General features: G+C 41.2%; 1 protein-coding gene across 1 annotated transcript; it reads right to left on the bottom strand.

Annotated features, from left to right (window-relative positions):
* Nucleotides 1–927: 927 nt before the first annotated feature.
* Nucleotides 928–19,062, bottom strand: smyd1a (SET and MYND domain containing 1a). Its single transcript, XM_033647695.2, has 10 exons — nucleotides 18,773–19,062; nucleotides 12,627–12,803; nucleotides 5,601–5,814; nucleotides 5,314–5,444; nucleotides 5,060–5,098; nucleotides 4,662–4,857; nucleotides 4,434–4,526; nucleotides 4,161–4,324; nucleotides 1,420–1,588; nucleotides 928–1,246 (listed from the first exon to the last, which is right to left on the bottom strand). Exons 1-10 carry the CDS (start codon nucleotides 18,907–18,909, stop codon nucleotides 1,133–1,135), a joined length of 1,434 nt encoding a protein of 477 aa, XP_033503586.1. The 5' UTR covers nucleotides 18,910–19,062; the 3' UTR covers nucleotides 928–1,132.
* Nucleotides 19,063–19,950: the final 888 nt, after the last annotated feature.

Genomic DNA, 19,950 nt, shown 5'->3' with positions numbered 1-19,950 from the left:
TGAGACAAATATCTGCCTCTATAGCTGCTAAATGCTCCAGTATGTTTGATTACTGTGTCTGTGTGCTGTTTGGTGCTGGGCACGTCGTGTGTGGACTGTTGATAAGAGCACAAGTTTCGAGGCTAGAAAACCAAAACAGTGTGAGACCCTTTTCACATTACACAGTTTTCAACCCATGGTTATTATCATGCATCTTAGGTGATCGGATCAAAAGTAAACAGTTCTAAGTACATGTGTGAATACATCCAATGTGTCCCCAGTGCTTCTTGAGATCCAGTCACTCAGACCATATTTTGAGATGGTCTGGGCTGCATATGGCCGCACTCTTTTAGCACTGTGTAGCCTACACTCAAATGTCTTGGGCCACACTGAAGCACATATACAGGTGACGTCATTGCTTATTCCCTTCCATGCTGGGTGAGAAAACCTTGCGTTGCTGCCATTATGCAAGTTAGTCACAGCAGTGAAGGACTGTCCCCAGAGCCAATGTCCTCCAGCGAATGGTCAGTTCAACGTCTGCCCAGTTAGCATGAGCTGACAATGGTCCCAATAACCTCATACAGCAGTTTAACGACTTTGTCATAATTTTTCTGACAATCACTTTGGTCGACTCTCTAACAACTCTGTTGTTAAACTGTCTTTTTTTTTCTCCCTATTTTTCCCAAGTTCCCCAGTGGGATCAGTAAAATATTTCTGATGTCTGATAACAGGTAGGTTACATTAGCTGTGTAGTGCTAACAGTTAGCCCTGTTACTGTGTGTGGTCACTCACCAACTGTTGCTGGCACAGAGCTCACACTCTCACAGCAGCAGTCACCAAAGGGCGGTGTGCGGCCTCAGTATCTCTACAATCCTGGCTACAGGCCTGGTTTTCAGGAGTGCTTATTGTGAGTGTGTGTGTGTGTGTGTAGGTTATCACAACACATAATTTATCTCCACTTTTATTGTAGATATCGAGCATGCAACATGTTAAATCTGCACATGTCGAATTTAACAGAACAGTGTATCATCAGACACACTGGTGAGCTTTAGAGGACATATACATTATATACTGTACATAAACAGTATAGAAGGTCAGATGGGATCATCAGTAATGATTGTCATTATGCTTGTGGAGGAGGCCTTTGATCATCTTAGGAGCTGCTGACTTTGGGCTGGCTCTTCAGAGCAGCATCCCTCATGGAGTGGTACGCATGCTCATTCTGCTTGAACATCTTCAGCTCCATTTCAGTCTGCATACGCATAGACTGAGGGCATGAAAAAGCAAAATCACTTAGAGAAGTGCACTGACAATATTAAGTAATGCTTACACATATTTAACATTTATGGCACTCAGTTTGTACAAACTATCATTTCAATATGTAGTTATTACGCTAATGTCACAGTCCGACAAATAAGAGTAAACTACTGCCCAATGTACCTCCAGGTCTCTGGTGATGGCGTGGTTGGGTCCATGGGTGATCATGAGGATGCCATAGGCCTTGCAGATCATTTCATGACCCACCTCTATCTGACCTGCATGCCAGTGGGTGACGCCTGCTCTCATGATGGCCATGCCCAACTGGGCATTGTTGGGGTGGTACAGCTTTCTGCAGAAACAGATCCCATGAGTGACCCAAACCAACACTGACTGTATTCTACTGGCAGGTATTGTGTGTATACAAAGCCTGATTTAACTTATTCGTCTGTGTCATGAGCTTCAGAGTTGTCCAAAAACTATTAATGCACATTCATGAGCCAGAAATACTCACTAGAGCAGCAAATGTGGAATAATCCGCTGCTGAAAATAGTCCCTCAAAAAATGCACTATCTCCTCCTGTCTGAGGCCTTTTTCATATATAGTTACCAATAACTTACTGAGATAACCTTTCAGGCAACAGTAATGATTTCACATTATTCACATTTCACATTATTCACACATGCACTACATTCAGGAACATTTCCATTTTGTGCCTTTTCACACATGCCATGGCAATGCTGGAATAAAGGGGTCAAGGCAGCTGATGCTAACTGCCAAAAATCTAAACAGAAGAAGAAGAAAATGGGGCAAGGCTGAGTACACAAGTATTATTTCTAGAAACATGGCGTGCAAGGAGCTGTTTTTGTCCACAACCGATTTTCTCATAATGTACATAATATCAGTAAGTAAGCACTGGCATAAATGCTAAATCAGAAACAAGTTTGGATTCAAATATGTCATTAGTGGAATCTTGTGGTTTGCTCGCTGCATGTGAAAGCATCTTTTGTCAGATAGACGTGTGGTTTTCCCTGCCATGTTACTGCTTTCATTCACATTTCATTCACAACACAGCTGTACCAGCATTTTCTCTTAAACATTATGAGGTCTTGAGGTGGGAAACTGGCAGTACACATTTCCCTTAATATCAATCCCTGCTCCCATTTACATATGGCCCCATACAGGACATGTTCTGGAACATTTCATGTGTGAAAGGGGTTTGAGTAACATTTGCTAAAACTGCAGTGGCCCACCTTACAGTAGCCAGAAATGATTGAGACTTAAGTTTGCCTGTTTTGACTCATTAACCTTTGCCTGTTTTTGGACTTGTTTTGGACTTCACCTACCAAATGTCACTCGAAGGGACACGTAGCGACCATAAATACACTCAAAATGACCACAAAGAAACATTAAATGACCACAAAAAGACTGCAATGAGATGCAAAACAGATGTTAAAGAGACACAAAAAGACTCACAACAACTACAAAAAGGGGTAAAACAACCATGAAGAGTCACAAAGGGATGTAAAAAAAAAAAAAAACCACAAAGAGACACAATACAAGTACAAAGAAGGGCTAAACCACCAGAAAGTCTGTGTGATTTGCTCCTTTGCAGAAGAGTTGGTGAGGCCTTTTGCATGCCTGTGCCCAGGGGCCCATTGTCTCCTAATCCTCCCATGTCCTGAGCCATTACTTACCTGCAAAATGTCACTCAAAGGGACATATACCAACCATGGCGACACTCAAAATGACCACAAAGAAACAGTAAATGATAAATAAAGAGACACATAAAGACTACAAAGAGATGCAGAACAGATGTTAAGGAGATACAAAAATACTCTCAAGGACTACGAAAAGGGGTAAAACAACCACAAAGAGTCACAAAGGGACTACAAAGGGATGCAAAAAATCTACAGAGACACAAAACAACTACAAAGAGAAGCTAAACCACCAGTCTGTGTATCTTGCATCATTGTTAGACAGGTGTTGGGGCCTTTTGCAGGGGCCCATTGTCTCATACTCCACCCATGTCCTCAGCCATTATGTTACCATATATATTAATCTTTGCACCTCTTGTCTGCAGTTTTGCTATTTTTAATGGTGATTTAATTTTACCTTTTTTAAAAATATATTTTATTGTAAATCTTTGAATTGCCCTGGTGTATGAACTGTGCTATACAAATAAAGCTGCCTTGCCGTGCCTAGACATTATGTTGTGAGTAATTTTTATAGATCTACATTGTTAGTAAGCTAAATCTACCAGCCACATTTTTTTGACAAAAAAGAAATACAGTATAACAGAACCATAACCTGTTATCTCTGGATTTGTTTGACCAATTCAGTAAGTAGTCTGCTTTACAGTTTCTGTTAATTTTTGAATCAATGTGATGAAGGATATTTATTTTACAAATATTTAATGAGATAGATTAGACAAGAAGAAACATTCTTGTTATGGTATCCATTAATAGTTTTTAAGCAGAAAAATGTACTTTGTCACGATATATCAATATTGTGACTAAATTACAGTCTCACGTTTTCATGTAAAACATAGTATATGTACATACTATATGATGCATTGTCAATTTCATCTAACCATTAGTATTTGGAGCAATTAGAGCACCAGCACAATTTAAACAAATTTAAATGACTTGTTGGGACTTGTTGTGCTGGGGTGTGATTGCATCAAGGTCTCTCCTACCTAACTGTGATGTTTTAAAGGTTGTGAAGGTTTCATTGCTTATTTATGGGGAAATGGAGAGTTTCTATGCAAATACATATGGAACATGGGGAGTTTGTACATGAATCTTGATAATAATTTCACTTATATCTGCTCTGTTCTCAGACAGGACACCAGGTGTCTTCAGTGTAATCCTGCTGGGGAGTTACTGTATCTCTCCAACACAAAGTGCTCTGTCAGCACTCACGTGTATCCCTCCACCATCTTGCGAGCGCAGCCTGCAGCCTCAGGGAAGGACCGCATGTATGAGAGCACCTCACTGGCAACGCTGAGCACACGTAGCTTATACAGGTTAGTACCAGCCAAGACGTTCTCCTGCTTCTCCAGACACTCACGACACAACTTCACTACCTGAGAGAGGACAGACAGAACACAGTGCAGGGGAAAGACAAGAAGAGAGGGACACATTAGTGCAAGACCAGAAGAGAGATGCAGATAAGCTGAAAGCAGAGTTGTGTACCTCCTGATAATCCTTCTCCACACGGGCCCTCTCGATTTTCTCCAGACACTCCTTACTGAAGGCAGTCACCTCTTTCACCTTATCAGCAGAGGGCTGAGAGGGAGACACAATGACAACACAGCTAACAGGAATATATGTTATATGTTCTCATATGTCATCATAAGAGTCAAGCAAACAAATAAAAAAGATTCTGTGATTTGTGAGACTGTAATCATTTGTAAACCCAACTTTGTTCCCCTCGCTCTCTGCAGCAGCCATCATCAGGTCATCCTTGATGTGCTGGCTGCAGTGTTCACAGGCGCACTCGAAGTGGAAACGCTCCTTCAGTTTCTTCTGGCGGTCAGCAGACAGATTGAGAAAGTCGACGTAGCTGACGGTCAGCTCCTGCCCCTCTGAGATTTTACCTAGAGCTCTCAGCTCGATCCTGGAACAGAGGAGGACAGGACGGGTTCTTGTTTTCTTGATCTAATGATGCATGTTTTACAGTACCCCTCTGCACTGGATGCAACAAATCCAGATATTGTCATGTCAGCTTGGACTCTCAGAATGAAGAAATATAATAATAGTAGGAAGAAATAATATCAAATCGGATTTGTTAATATCATAACATAACATGTAATACATACCTCCTCTGAGAGTGGAGAGCAGAGCTCAACGCTGACTGGCTGCAAAAGGAAGAAAGAGTCAGTTCTTTTAACCTTTTATATGAGTTACACATCAACAAGTCATTATGGTCCACAAAATCTCCTTTTGTTATTATATGTTATGTTATGTTCACATACTATTCCTAAATGAAGTTTTATACTTCATTCCTTCATATTTAGATCATTACAGTCATCTGTCACTGTGATTTTACAGGAGCTGTAGTTTGGATACCTACTTGCCATGGTTGAGGATGATGGTGCAGTTGGGCCAACAGTCATGGTTGACCAGACAAAGGTTTGGGAAAAGACCCACACCGACAGCCTGCAGGCCTCTCTGGTCACTCATTGTGAATGCATTACACTTGATCTACAGAGACAGACAGAGAGAGTAGGGAGGGAAAGGATTATAGGAGAGACCAAACACCCAGGTTTGTTTTTCAAGCTGTCTTTCCTAATGTAGTTTACAAATATAACTTATAAAGCACTGGTGAACTCTAATTCATAGTAAGACATTCATTCTTACAATGCCAAAGAGGTGCGAAATGTAGTCAACAGAGTGCTGCTTTCTTCCATAAGACCAGTACTCCAGGAAGCTTTGCACGTCTGTGTTGAGCTGCTTGAGTTCTTCTTCAGGTAGATCAGCTACGTGGTCCTCCAGCTTGTCCACTGAGATCAGCTGAGTGTCTGACACAATGCCTGTGTCCTTGTGTATACGCCACAGCACACGAGCAGCCAGACTGGGCAGGGGAATTATGGGTAGGGGAGAGAGACATCAACGTCACATTCAGAGTCAGATATTAACCAGATATTACGCAAGCACAATTCCGTGTAATCAATCAACACCTCCATACATCCTCTAATAATAGATCTCATTGATTGATCGACTGATTAAATTATTCATTTATTTGTTCATTCAGTCATTCCATGTATAAGACTGGGGACAGGGTCCTGCACCGGGTTGGGTACCTGTGAGTGTATGTACATATATATATGTGTGTATATATATATATATATATATATACAGTACAGGCCAAAAGTTTGGACACACCTTCTCATTCAATGCATTTTCTTTATTTTCATGACTATTTACATTGTAGATTCTCACTGAAGGCATCAAAACTATGAATGAACACATGTGGAGTTATGTACTTAACAAAAAAGGTGAAATAACTGAAAACATGTTTTATATTCTAGTTTCTTCAAAATAGCCACCCTTTGCTCTGATTACTGCTTTGCACACTCTTGGCATTCTCTCCATGAGCTTCAAGAGGTAGTCACCTGAAATGGTTTCCACTTCACAGGTGTGCCTTATCAGGGTTAATTAGTGGAATTTCTTGCTTTATCAATGGGGTTGGGACCATCAGTTGTGTTGTGCAGAAGTCAGGTTAATACACAGCCGACAGCCCTATTGGACAACTGTTAAAATTCATATTATGGCAAGAACCAATCAGCTAACTAAAGAAAAACGAGTGGCCATCATTACTTTAAGAAATGAAGGTCAGTCAGTCCGGAAAATTGCAAAAATTTTAAATGTGTCCCCAAATGGAGTCGCAAAAACCATCAACGCTACAACGAAACTGGCACACATGAGGACTGACCCAGGAAAGGAAGACCAAGAGTCACCTCTGCTTCTGAAGATAAGTTCATCCGAGTCACCAGCCTCAGAAATCGCAAGTTAACAGCAGCTCAGATCAGAGACCAGATGAATGCCACACAGAGTTCTAGCAGCAGACCCATCTCTAGAACAACTGTTAAGAGGAGACTGCGCGAATCAGGCCTTCATGGTCAAATAGCTGCTAGGAAACCACTGCTAAGGAGAGGCAACAAGCAGAAGAGATTTGTTTGGGCCAAGAAACACAAGGAATGGACATTAGACCAGTGGAAATCTGTGCTTTGGTCTGATGAGTCCAAATTTGAGATCTTTGGTTCCAACCGCCGTGTCTTTGTGAGACGCAGAAAAGGTGAATGGATGGATTCCACATGCCTGGTTCCCACTGTGAAGCATGGAGGAGGAGGTGTGATGGTGTGGGGATGTTTTGCTGGTGACACTGTTGGGGATTTATTTAAAATTGAAGGCACACTGAACCAGCATGGCTACCACAGCATCCTGCAGCGACATGCCATCCCATCCGGTTTGCGTTTAGTTGGACGATCATTTATTTTTCAACAGGACAATGACCCCAAACACACCTCCAGGCTGTGTAAGGGCTATTTGACCAAGAAGGAGAGTGATGGAGTGCTGCGGCAGATGACCTGGCCTCCACAGTCACTGGACCTGAACCCAATCGAGATGGTTTGGGGTGAGCTGGACCGCAGAGTGAAGGCAAAGGGGCCAACAAGTACTAAACACCTCTGGGAACTCCTTCAAGACTGTTGGAAAACCATTTCAGGTGACTACCTCTTGAAGCTCATGGAGAGAATGCCAAGAGTGTGCAAAGCAGTAATCAGAGCAAAGGGTGGCTATTTTGAAGAAACTAGAATATAAAACATGTTTTCAGTTATTTCACCTTTTTTTGTTAAGTACATAACTCCACATGTGTTCATTCATAGTTTTGATGCCTTCAGTGAGAATCTACAATGTAAATAGTCATGAAAATAAAGAAAACGCATTGAATGAGGTGTGTCCAAACTTTTGGCCTGTACTGTATATATATATATATATATATATATATACATATACATAGAGAGAGAGAGAGAGAGAGAAATTCATGGGTAAAAATGAACTACATGTTGACGGGCAGTGGGGGGAACAAAAATATATATTTTATTTTTCAGAATAAAACAAATGAAAAAGATGTGCACTATATGTGTAATACTTTGACATCTCAATCACTATTATCAAGCCGCAATTTATTTTATTTTAAAAGTCAGTGACACAAGTTGAATCTTGTACCGTCACATTCGTCACCAATATTGAGGACTCCAGCAATGAAACTTTGCAGCTGGGGGATGAGTTGGCAGCCTACATCAAGTTCAAGACACTCATGGAGGATCCTTTTGGGATGGTGGAAGGAGCATGCTAAAATGTTTCCTAACCTGGCAGTGATTAAATGTTTTCGCCATCCTGACAACGAGCGCAGCCAGTAAAGGAGACTTTTCCTCTACTGGATTTGTAATTCAAGAACAGAGAACCCAGCTTAATGTGAATGACTGTAGCCTGTGTGTGTTTAATTACAGGTGCGGGTCAGGTCGCGGGACTTATATTAACTGGTGCGGGCGGGTGCGGATTTGACTTAGATATAATGACAGGTAACGGGTTGATTCTGGTACTGGGCAGGTGCGGGTTTTCAAAAATGGAGCCGTGCAGGACTCTACCTGGGGATAACATGTTAAAGGTTCAGTGTGTAAGATTTAGGGGGATATTGTGGCATCTAGTGGTGAGAATTGCAGATTGCAACCATCTGAAACTTTGCCTGGTTATAATTTCTTCAGTGTTCATCGTTCAGGAGGTTTTTACCTGGAGTCCAGGAATTATCTGCAGAGGTCTCTTCCTCTCCAAAACAAACATGGGGTTTTCCACTAAAATCACTGAATAAAGCAGTTTCACGTTACAAATCTGTGTTTTTCTGACACTGCTTGTTGCAGATGGGCTCTTAACTACAATGGCCAATGTGAAAACACGAATGGCCCTATATAGAACCAGTGTTTGGTTTGTTCTGGGCTACTGTAGAAACATGGCAGTGCAACATGACAATATCCGAAGACAAGGACCCGCTCCCTATGTAGATATAAATGGCACACTCTCAGCTGATGAAAACACAACAATTCTTATTGTCAGGCGATTAAACACTGAAAAAAAAAAACTTATTACACTATATCCCCCTAAATCCTACTCACTGGACCTTTAACGTAAAGATAAGATGCAGACAATATGCCTAATAGACAACACACAGAAGTTCAGCAGATTTACATAGGAAAAAGGAAAAATAAATGTCCTCAAAATTCTCATAAAAATCATCACAGATTAATATAACCACCCATACTGAATATAAAAAATATATTATTCAGTGATTTGAGGAGCCAGTCTGTCACCTTACACCAAACATCAGCCAAGGATCAGATCAGTTCTCCTGACCTCATAATCAGAGGGAAGCTGTTCTTCAGTAGGGCGGTGGTGTAACAAGATCACAAGTCTAAAGCCCCGCTAATGGCCCCCAGACAGGCTGCAGTGTTCATTACACCCCAGGGTGCTACAAAATGTTTGAATAGACCAAATAACATGCTGACACATTTTCTATTGTAGGGCAACAAACATGCTTATCAAAGACGTGTATCAACTCGTCAAGATACACCACTGTCCTATTTCCCAACCTTAACACAGTTTTATCACATTGTGTCCTCGGATCAGACCAGTCCAGCCACTGTGCCTTGACTACACTTTCTGTCTGTATGAAGTGCCTGGTGTGTACTTTTGCCATTCATTAAAACTTGTCAAATGACAATCTGTCAACTAGATTGTTTTAATGCCCCCCCCCCCAATTAAGACACAATTAATAATTTTTGAACAATGCAATAGTATTTATTGAAAGCACAATGTAAGCAGTGCTCATTATAATCCCGCAATAATGTACTATTTAAATCTTAAAAGATTTAGTCCCCTCTCCCATTCCTAGTAGTGGTATATCCCACACTCTTTCCAACAGGTGGGGCTAGCAGCCGTTAGTAGCTACTAGGCAGCAGTAGCAGCGTGTGGCTGGACCCGGCTGCCCACATTGCGCATCGCGGGGTAAAATGTACACTCACACAGACATAGTTTAACTCACACAAGTTACAACCCATCCCATTTACTGTTACAACAAACCCCAGGCCCCGGCTGATAATATAAACTGTCTGCAACATTTCTCCTGCACTGTTCAAAAGCCTACTCAATTAACGAGTGCTGCTAAGCTAAAAGCTAATGATTAAGCTCAGAGTTTAGTGACAGTCAGAGAGGACAGAAGAGAAAGAAGAGGGAGAGGACAGGACAAGAGCAGTCAGTGGCGGAGCGGCTCGTAGCTAATGGGTACCTGTCTGTAGGCTCTCCACCTGTCATATAAGTATTTGATTTCAGTCATTATGTTTTAAATCTGGACATGTGCAGGTGGACTCAGCCAGTGCTAAGAAAGGTCCTATGCCTGCCTGTTGGAGAGATAGAGAGAAGATTAAAGCATCAAATTGCGGTAAAAGATGCTGTATAAAAGACAGGCTACAACTTTTTTTCCTTGTCCCCCCCTGGAATTATTCTCTAAAATTTTACTGTTTATTGTCCCCCCCAACTATGAAATGGGATTTTCGCCCCTGATTAAAGGAACGGCAATGATGTCATTAAAATCAAAATGGGTAATCCTCTGATGATCATGAATGTGTGCTTTGTACATTCCATGGCAGTCTGACCATAAAATTTGTATGCTTCTAGGTATAACACCAGGTTCACACTGGATGTGGAAGAGCCACAAAATGCACTGATTTCCTGTGAAGCACTGCCTGCTTGCTTTCGATGCCCACGTTAAGCAGCAGGGTAGTTCACACTGGATGCAGCACGGTGCCAAGTGCTTGCAATCTACAGCGATAGTTTGGATGTCTGGTCTATTTTTTGCTCAAACCATGAACCACTGAATCTGGCAAGAAAACACACTGAAAATGTGTTGTAAACAATATTAAGTGTATAATAAATACACACACACACACACACACACACACACACACACACACACACAGGCAGACAGAGACAGAGCTCTACATGTGATTTAAACAGAATCACTTGCTGTGCAGCTTGGAGAAATGGCTTCTGGTGTGAACCGACAGGTGAATGCTGACGGGCAGCTGTGCAGCAAGGAACAAATCAGTGTGCTTCCGTGTCCAGTATAAACCCAGCATAAGAGGACATTTTGGCTTGTTGACATTTTGTCAACAACAAGACTAAGAGCCAGGCTGGCAGCTCTGTGAGGTTTTACTTAGGCACATTGCTGCTTTGAACTAAATGCTAATATGCTCTCAATAACAATGTAAAGCTGCTAATGTTAAGCGTAATGCTTACGATGATCACCGTCTTAGTTTAGTGTGTAAGAGTGCCAAAATTAGATAATTAGCACTAAACACAAAGTACAGTAGTGTTTAGTTTTGCAGGTATTACATCATAAACCAATGTATTTGGCAAAAGGACATTTTAACCTAATGATGATGCCAACTAAAAACATATTCACTTATTTAGGGAGAGATATGTGTGTGTGTGTGTACCAAATGTAATTGCAATCAATGAATCTGTTTTTATGTCTGGAACCTCCTGTCTATGATGGGCTTAAGATGTGCCCCTGTTGAAGAGCTCAGATTAATCTGGTCCTGTTTGATTTGGTGGTGGGAACCTCTTGCGACTGCATGCCTTTGCTGACAGTGACCCCAGCAGGATTTGAATGCTGGACCTTCTGCATGGAAGATGAGTGCTCTAACCACTACACTAGGGAGGCCCCAAATGTTATGGCAATCAATAGTTTGTTAAAACATTTCACTCAATACCACAATGTCAACCTTGTGGTGTTGTTACAGGAAAAGTCAAGGGATCATCAAATTCAGTAGGATTCATCCTCTGGATACTATGACTGCCTGTACAAAATTTAATAGCAATGCATTCTGTAGTTGAGATATTTCAGTTTGTTGAGATATTTCACTACAGTGGTGGACTGATGGACCGAAAAGGTCATATAAACATTAGAATTCATCCTCTGGGGAACATGCATATCCTCGACAAATATCATGGAAATCCAGTTCTCAGTATCTGAGACACCTTGTCATGGACCAAAGTGTTGATCATGGGGAAAATTTGGCCTGATGGTTTAAGAGGACCAATCAGGATGGGTCGCTAAAAACACAGAAAATTTCTGGGCACCATGAACATCCATATCAAATTCCGTACATGAGATATCTTGTTGACCAACTGACCAGATAGCAAAAAAACATTATTTAATGTGGTCTGCCTTTTTCTGTTCTGAGCTGTACAGGCTATTGTCCCAATCTCCTGAAGTCACCACTTGCAAATATTTGCAGCTGATGACCTTATGACATTATTTTGCATAGACTAACTTTAAGTAAGTTCCAAACATAGATGTTAAACCACTAAGCAGAACAGGCTTGAAAAAAGTAATTCAGTATCAGAGTTGAGACAAGGAGAACACCGTATTCTGCAAAATAGGACCTTCAGTTTGTATGATATCTTTTGTTGGAGTAATATGTTCCCCAGAAAGTGACTATTTGTCATACATAGGTACTGTCTGGGTCAGGCACGTGCCCAGATAGACCCGAACATTGGAAGATTGGTTGTTTTATTATTTCATTCATTCAGAGAACACAGTTTTCATACTGCACTGTATACCTCAGGGTGCTGGCAAAATAGACTTCATGTGAGCAAAAAAAAAAAAAAAGAAAAAAATAAGTGGAGGGAATGCCATTTTTTTCACTTGAGCATCTGCCCTGCAAAATGGCTGTGCATGAAACTGGTCTGGGGTACAACTTTCATTTCATCGGCCTCCTGCAGCCCCCTCTCAGCTCCATGCAGAGTGGACTCAGTTTTCCTTACCGAACATTCTCGCTGGGTGCTTTGCCGATCTTCTTGATGGCTCCACATTCCTGCTTGTGTTCATCCCAGCATGCAGTCTGGCAGGTGCGGTCGCAGTACTGGGCAAACTTACACTGGGCACAGCGGTGCAGTTTGACCTGGTGCCGGAAACAGCTGTGGCACACTTGAGTGGCCAAACTGAGAGGGAAACACAAGACAAAACACAGAGATGTTACATCTGCACATAAAAAAAAAAAACATCTTTCACTGATGTGTCAAAACCTGCATTGAGAGGTCCCAGTGAAGATTTGGACCAAAGAAAACTAAAGGGATTGGAGGGGAAAAAGAGCTAAAGTTAGACTGTTCAGCTTCCTCTAAAGAGAACAGTCATTCTCTGAGTGCCAGTTAATAAACAAACAATCATATTTATCAGATACAATATATAAATAAAGCAAATCCAGTTGCAGCAGCCCAAAAGTGCAGGTGTGAGCAGAGGTGCTTCTAGGATTTGAGGACATTCGGGGCTTAGCCTGACCTTGGTTGGGGGGATCCACTTTCTTTGAAAAATAATCTGTTGCTATTTTTATGCACTCTGGCATCTTATTTACATTCAATATACAAAAAAATCCCACATGCCATCCCACATGCCACACAGCACCTTATCGAGGGCCAGATTTGGCCTGCTGGCCATAATTTGACTATCACTGCCTGGTATGTTTTTGTTAAAACTCATATTTACAGTAAGAACTGTCTTCTTTATCTTGCTTTTTGACAGTGGGCTTTGTGATCCTGCTGTTGTTTTGCATGTCAGAAACAACACATGAGCATCTCTGAGCTCTTTTTGCTATTGACTCGTCGCTCTTCCAGCTCACTTTCCTCATGTTTAAGTCTGAGTTCCATCTCTTTGCTCTTTTAACATTTGTAGTAGATGCAGTATCATATTTGGATCCTGTTACAATTGATGCAGTTACGTAACTGGCTCCAAGTCGAGAAGAGAAGTGGATGATGTTAATATTTTATTATGAGCTATGCTCCATGACATGTCTTGACTAAACTCTGAAATGTTCTGGTACACAGATAATCAATAATTGGAATGTTTGTTCAGTTGTTCAAGATTGCAAACTGTCACAGCCTCTGTGTCATACTCCTCTCGCTCCTAGCATGGAACATCTCCCCCCCTCCACCTCTCTCTGTCTTTGCCTCCTATTGCAGGAGTGGGATCAGGTGTGCAGGTGTAGGGCAGCAGCTGCAATCCATTTCCAACCTTCTCTGTTTCAAATACAGGGCTTCAACTTCAACTTCTTTCTTTTTTTCCTCTCCCTTTTTAAAGCTACAAATATTCATCAGGCCTTTCCGTAACCGGAAACTTGCCACTCCAACTTCGTTGTAGAGTGTAACTCCGTTTACAGTCACCTTCATAGCTGAATGAAGCACCCTCCATCAAGGTGTAGGGGATAAACACAGCAGCAAGCTTTGGGACAAACTTCCCTCTCTGCGGCAGAGAGAGAAACTGTCATAACTTTTTGTAACCATGGAGAAAAATAAAGTTTAATCCAACTTTATGTTCTTTATATGTATTTGTGGCACTTATATTTAATTTGTATGTGCTGCTTTTGTTTACCTTAATTTTTGTATATTGTATTTTTATAATTAAAAGAAATAAATACATACACACACACACACACACACACACACATATATATATATGTATGTGTGTGTGTGTGTGTGTGTGTATGTGTGTATTTATATAAAATAAACAAATAAATAGAAAAATAACTTACTCCTAAGCTTCTTTGGTGGCTTTCCTTTTCTTTTTTTGTGTAAATATCTTTTCACTGATGTTTATAAGTTGCTTGTTTTTTGTAACACTTTTTGTAAATATACAGCACTATAATCAAATGAACACAATGGTTTCCAAGAGACTAGAGAAGGATATATTTTATCCTAAATACAATGTAATCTTTAAGAAGTTAACTGTATGAAAGGAGGCCTATAAATGTCTATCTTAGTTTGAGCAGGTTACGTTTGTAAGGATCGTCGCAGAACTTTAGGCTATTTGTACGGAGCATCTTGCATGACAAACACAATATGGCATTGCACATGGTCAGTAAGTCTACATCAATGTCGGCTCACTGTCGGAGGGTTTGAGAGGCCATTTACACGTACACGGTGATTTTGATAAACGGAGACATCTTCCTTCGTTTGTGCCCTTCGTTTACACGCAAACGGAGATTTCTCCTCTGAAAACGAGTCTTTCTAAAAACTCCGGCCAGAGTGGAGATTTTGGAAAACTCCGGTTGCGCGTTTGCATGTAAACTGAGATAAACGGAGATAAATGGAGTTATAGGCAGCCGACGTCACAGTATGCGCCGGAACTTGCGCCTGTGTAAAAAGGCGCAAGTGACTGAGTGACCTGAGTGACTGGCAGAAAATGCATGACCCTCCCTTCACCATAAATTAGGCCTCCATTGATGTTTGAAAGTTAAAGTTAAAAGGTGTCTTGAAAAGAAAACTTGGTTTTTCACTCTTGCCGTGCATGCTGGTAAGTTCATACAAATGGCTTATTTTTGGCCAAACTTGAAATGAGACATAGATTAAAGTGATTTTGATGAAATATCACTATTTTAAGCTGTTTTTTTCTGACAGAAGTGTTTGTCACACATGATGTGTCCAAAGACCATGGGAAATTTGAAAAATACAATGATATTTTTGTTTTTTATGGTTTCTGGCTATGATAAGTGATGTATTTTGACAATATTTAAAGAAAACATACATGTTTTCTTGAACATAAATATAAAATACAGCCATTTAAATTTGTATGCCCCTCTCCTAAGCCAAAATAAAAAACATAAATACCTCCCCAACACTTAAGAAATTATTTGAAATGCCTCCCCCTTTTTGCACCACACCCTCCCTCCTCCTAAATAATGAACAGTCCCTTACTCTGATTTCTTTTGCACTGTATGGTTTATGGTTTTATGTCAGTTATTTATGAATCTTATTGTAAACAATGTCAGTCTGAATATTTATGAATGTTGCTTCTCTATTTTTGGACATTTTTATTGTTTGAAAACTGGTTCTGACTTCTATGAATCTGTGGTGTCTTAAGCATAGTTGTATACGTAACACAATAAGCTTTCACTTTTTCATTCATTTAGTGCATACTATGTTCTATATACCATATCTATTTAAACTTAAACTTAAATATACAGTATGCATGAATAAGACACATACACATGCACATACCTTGTGCATGAATATCATAAATAAAATGTCACAGTTCTGTCAGTTTGTTTTAAGTTAAGAAAAGAGTAAAGAAAAGTAAATCTAGATTTGCAAACATGTTTACACAGAACCTTTCTACCCTTATTGTTTGAGCTGTTTGGATGACGACACGCTGCACTGTGCACTGTGTGAGTGAACACACAGGTCTCAGCTGACAGCAGCATGTGTCTGTGTGTGCAAACAGTTTATTCAGCAGAGTCCAAAGGGACAGGGAACAGACTTGTTAATGCTCCTGATGATTGTTGGAACGCAGCGAAGCCCTGTGCAGCTTCACACACAAACATGCACACACACACACACACACACACACACACACACACACACACATACACACACACAGTGGCTCTGACTCACTTGCAGCTGTTTTGTCACTGTAGTTTTGGACAGCTCCTGTCTTACATTAGGCAGATCCATTAGTGCATGCCTACTATGTTGGATACCCTCAGTGAGCCAACATCCTGCTGCTAAGCTCTTATATGGCTCAAACACTATGCTACCAGACCTGTGCATGGCATCCCAGCACATAGACAAACCAGGCTGCAGTCAGCTTTAATACCAACCAACTATTTACAGATAAGTGCTGAACACTGTGTGCACTGTATGCATATTGCAGAATGCAATAACTGCATTATTGGCATTACTTGCTCCAGCTTTGAAAAAGAAATGCAAGCCTGTTGAAGACATGAATGCAGCTGGACACCAATGTTGTTACACATTCATATTTGGTTGAATGAAGGTTTTGATGTCAGGTGACAAAATATAACCTCAGGACAACATCTAATGCCAAAGTCAATTCGACATAGAATGCTGAAGACAGATTATATTTTGTAGGTTTTAAGTTGTGTTGTTAAGTGAGCAAAATCCAACATCTTCAAAACATCTCATGGCAAAGTCATCTTGACGTAGAATAATGACATTTAGTTGTAAGGTATGAAGAACAAAACCCAACATCTGCAAAACATCCATGTCAACATCCACATTAGGTGAAATTCTATCGTAGGTAGACATTTAAAATGCCATCAACCTGATTTTCATTCCAACCAAAATTTAATGTCTGTCCAGTGTAAGAGCCCACCGTCTTTCACCGCCCACCTGTAACTCAGCTTGTCAAATTGTCGGTGGCTGGTTTTAGAACTTAAAGCTTGTCACCTGTTTCAGCAGTCAATCGGCTTGTAGTGAAGTCCACTGGTCAAGTTAAAATGGCCACAGATGGAGTGTTCACTTGCTGCAGCAGGTGCTCCGTCCCCGCCCAGCACTCTGTTTCTGTGCTAACACTGTATGCACTTACGCCCCCTCTACACACACATTCTCACTGACTGATTAATTGGTGCTGATTACTGATATTATTGCTGCGTATTTATTATGAATACAATCCATCTGATGCTCGTTTTGTTTCTGTTTCATCACTATTACAAATGCAACTGTAGCCAGTATCTCACTATCACTATCCTCATTCATATTTTAAGAAACTACAAATAATATTCAGCCACAAAATAAGCCTGAGAAGCTGTAAATCAGCATGGAAGTACACAGTGCTGCATGGAGATGAGACACTGTTTCATCTAGTTGTAAAGGTGTGAACCAGCATGTTTTTAGAACATTGCAGAATGGCACATTGCAAGTAGTATGCTGTTTCAACTCGTTTCAACTGGGATCTTTGGTCTGAACTGGCTTTACTCTTATCAAAAAGATTTTCAGTGTCATGGTTTAATATTTAGCAGATTTTGACAATGTGTAAAAGTCTGTGCAATTTCAGAATGAGACTTCTCCTGCAGCAAGCAAGCAAACAACAGTCTTCTTTCTGTAATGTTATAAGACACTAATAATAACAATCTGAGCCTGTCAGTGGCAAAAAACTAAATAAATGGGGCACACCTGCCCAAGTGGTTACACTGCAGCCTGTGTCACTGCTACTGGATGCAGTACTATCTCTTAAAACTGGACCAACTTCCAAAATTGTTGTTCCCCAAAGTAACTTAGACACAAAAGCACGAGGAAATATGGTCCAGGTTGAAAAATACTGAAGTTCCCCTTGTAGGTTTTAAAGCAAATAATTCAAAAACTCACTAAGATAGCTGCAGCTTACTCAGAACACTACTGCTAGGGTCCTCACTGAGACCAAGGAAGACCACACCAGCCCAGTTCTCAGATCTTTACACTGACTTCCTGTATGTTCAAATTTATTTTAAAACACCACTTTTGGCTTGAAAGCACTGAATGGAGCCAACATATATTTCTCATGTGCACTTGCATTATAAACCTACCAGAGATCTAAGGTCAGCAGACTGTCCTAAGAGTCAAAACTAAACATGGAGAAGCAGCATTCAGTTTCCATACACCACATATCTGGAACAAACTGCCACAATACCTGCCTTATGTCTTATGCCAAACACTACAAATTTTGGCAGCTGTAACACAGTATTAAAAGTGTAGCATGTAGCATATGAACAATAATAAAAATAGAGGTATTAGCAGTGTCTCAAAGCACATACAGACTCAATACTGCATGTCAGCATCATTTTTTTGACACTAACATTTTTAACCCTCGGGTTCAGGCAACATGTGAAGTCACTGGAATCTCTTAATTTAATCTGAGAGATTGCAAAATGTCATAATCCTTTTGTGGTAGAGCCTCCTTGCTCTTGAAAACTGAATCCAAAAGTATGTCATGCTCAAGCTCTCATGACACCTTGCCAGCTTTTGCACTGCTGGTGTCATGAGAATTTGGGCATCTAGAAATGAGGCCACAGCCCGGAGAAGCCTGACTGTCCACAACACACCTGCAGTGTGTCACCCAGATCTGCAAAGACACGCTCAGTGAGAAAAGGTCAGTCCTCATACCTGTCTGTCTTGTCTAAAAACCACAATTGGGAGCCTCGTACCTGTCGAAGACCACAGCAGAGAAACCGGCCTCGGCGAAGACCACTTCCCCGGCATTGAGCTCTTTGGTGGCCCTCAGGCCTCGACCTTTCTTCCCAGCATCAAACAGCTCAGCACTCTCCATATTCCCCACAGTCATTGTAGTGGCTAAACAAAACACAGAGGAGACAAAGAGGAGGGAGAAAGCAGCTGAGGGTGGGACTGGCTGAGGGATAAGGGACTAAACAAGCTGCAGGGAGTGGAGAGTTCTCATGAAATTCTCAGGAGCACTTGCCCCCACTCTCCTTAGCCCGACCCCTGTAACAGCCAAAAATAAATTCACCCCCTCTAGGGGTTGTACCACCTCCCCAGAGTGGGGAGGGGGGTGAGCAGTGGGAAATGAGTGGAGCTGGGGGAGGTAGTAGAGGTAGAGGTAGTCTGTGGGTGTCGTCCCCTTGTTTGGGTTGGTCCCTCCCGTGGTATTTTGGTCCGGGGCAGCTGTGGCTGTCTGTCAGAGGCACATGACAGGAAACGGAGCTGCTCACATTCAGTGGCAGCCTCTTTGCTGTATCTTTTATAAAAAATACTTCACACAGTACAGTGGAGGTCACACCCCGTTACTTTTACCTAGTAAGCCTTTATAGCCACATTAAGTGATTTTTTTTAAATTTTATTTGGTCACTATAGGGAGTGGCAGGACAAGTTGTAAACACAACACTGACACACCATCACCCTATAAAGTTGATATGGTTTTTAGTGAGCACTTCTCATTTTCCAAGATAATCCATCCACCTGACAGGTGTGGCATATCAAGATGCTGATTAAACAGCATCATTACTGCACAGGTGTACCCTTGGATGGTCACAGTAAAAGGACACTCTAAAATGTGCAGTTTGATCACACAATACAACATCACAGATGTCAAATGTCCACCAGAGCTCTTGCCCCTGAACTAAATGTTCATTTCATTACCATAAGATGTCTTCGATGTCATTTTCCTGAAATTGGCAGTCCATCCAACCATCCATCCTCACAACCACACAAGTTGGTTACGACAAACTGCTGTTAGGTCAAGACCTTGGTAAGGATGATGACCATGCAAATGAGTTTCCTTGAAATGGTTTATGATGGTTTGTGCTGAAAGCTGTTTAGGTTGCTGGTCATAGAGGATTTTGCAGGTGAAGGCACAGGTCATGAGCTG

Source organism: Epinephelus lanceolatus, chromosome 19, assembly GCF_041903045.1.
Source record: "Epinephelus lanceolatus isolate andai-2023 chromosome 19, ASM4190304v1, whole genome shotgun sequence".
Lineage (NCBI taxonomy): Eukaryota > Metazoa > Chordata > Actinopteri > Perciformes > Serranidae > Epinephelus > Epinephelus lanceolatus.
This window is presented reverse-complemented; position numbering and strand designations above follow the sequence as displayed.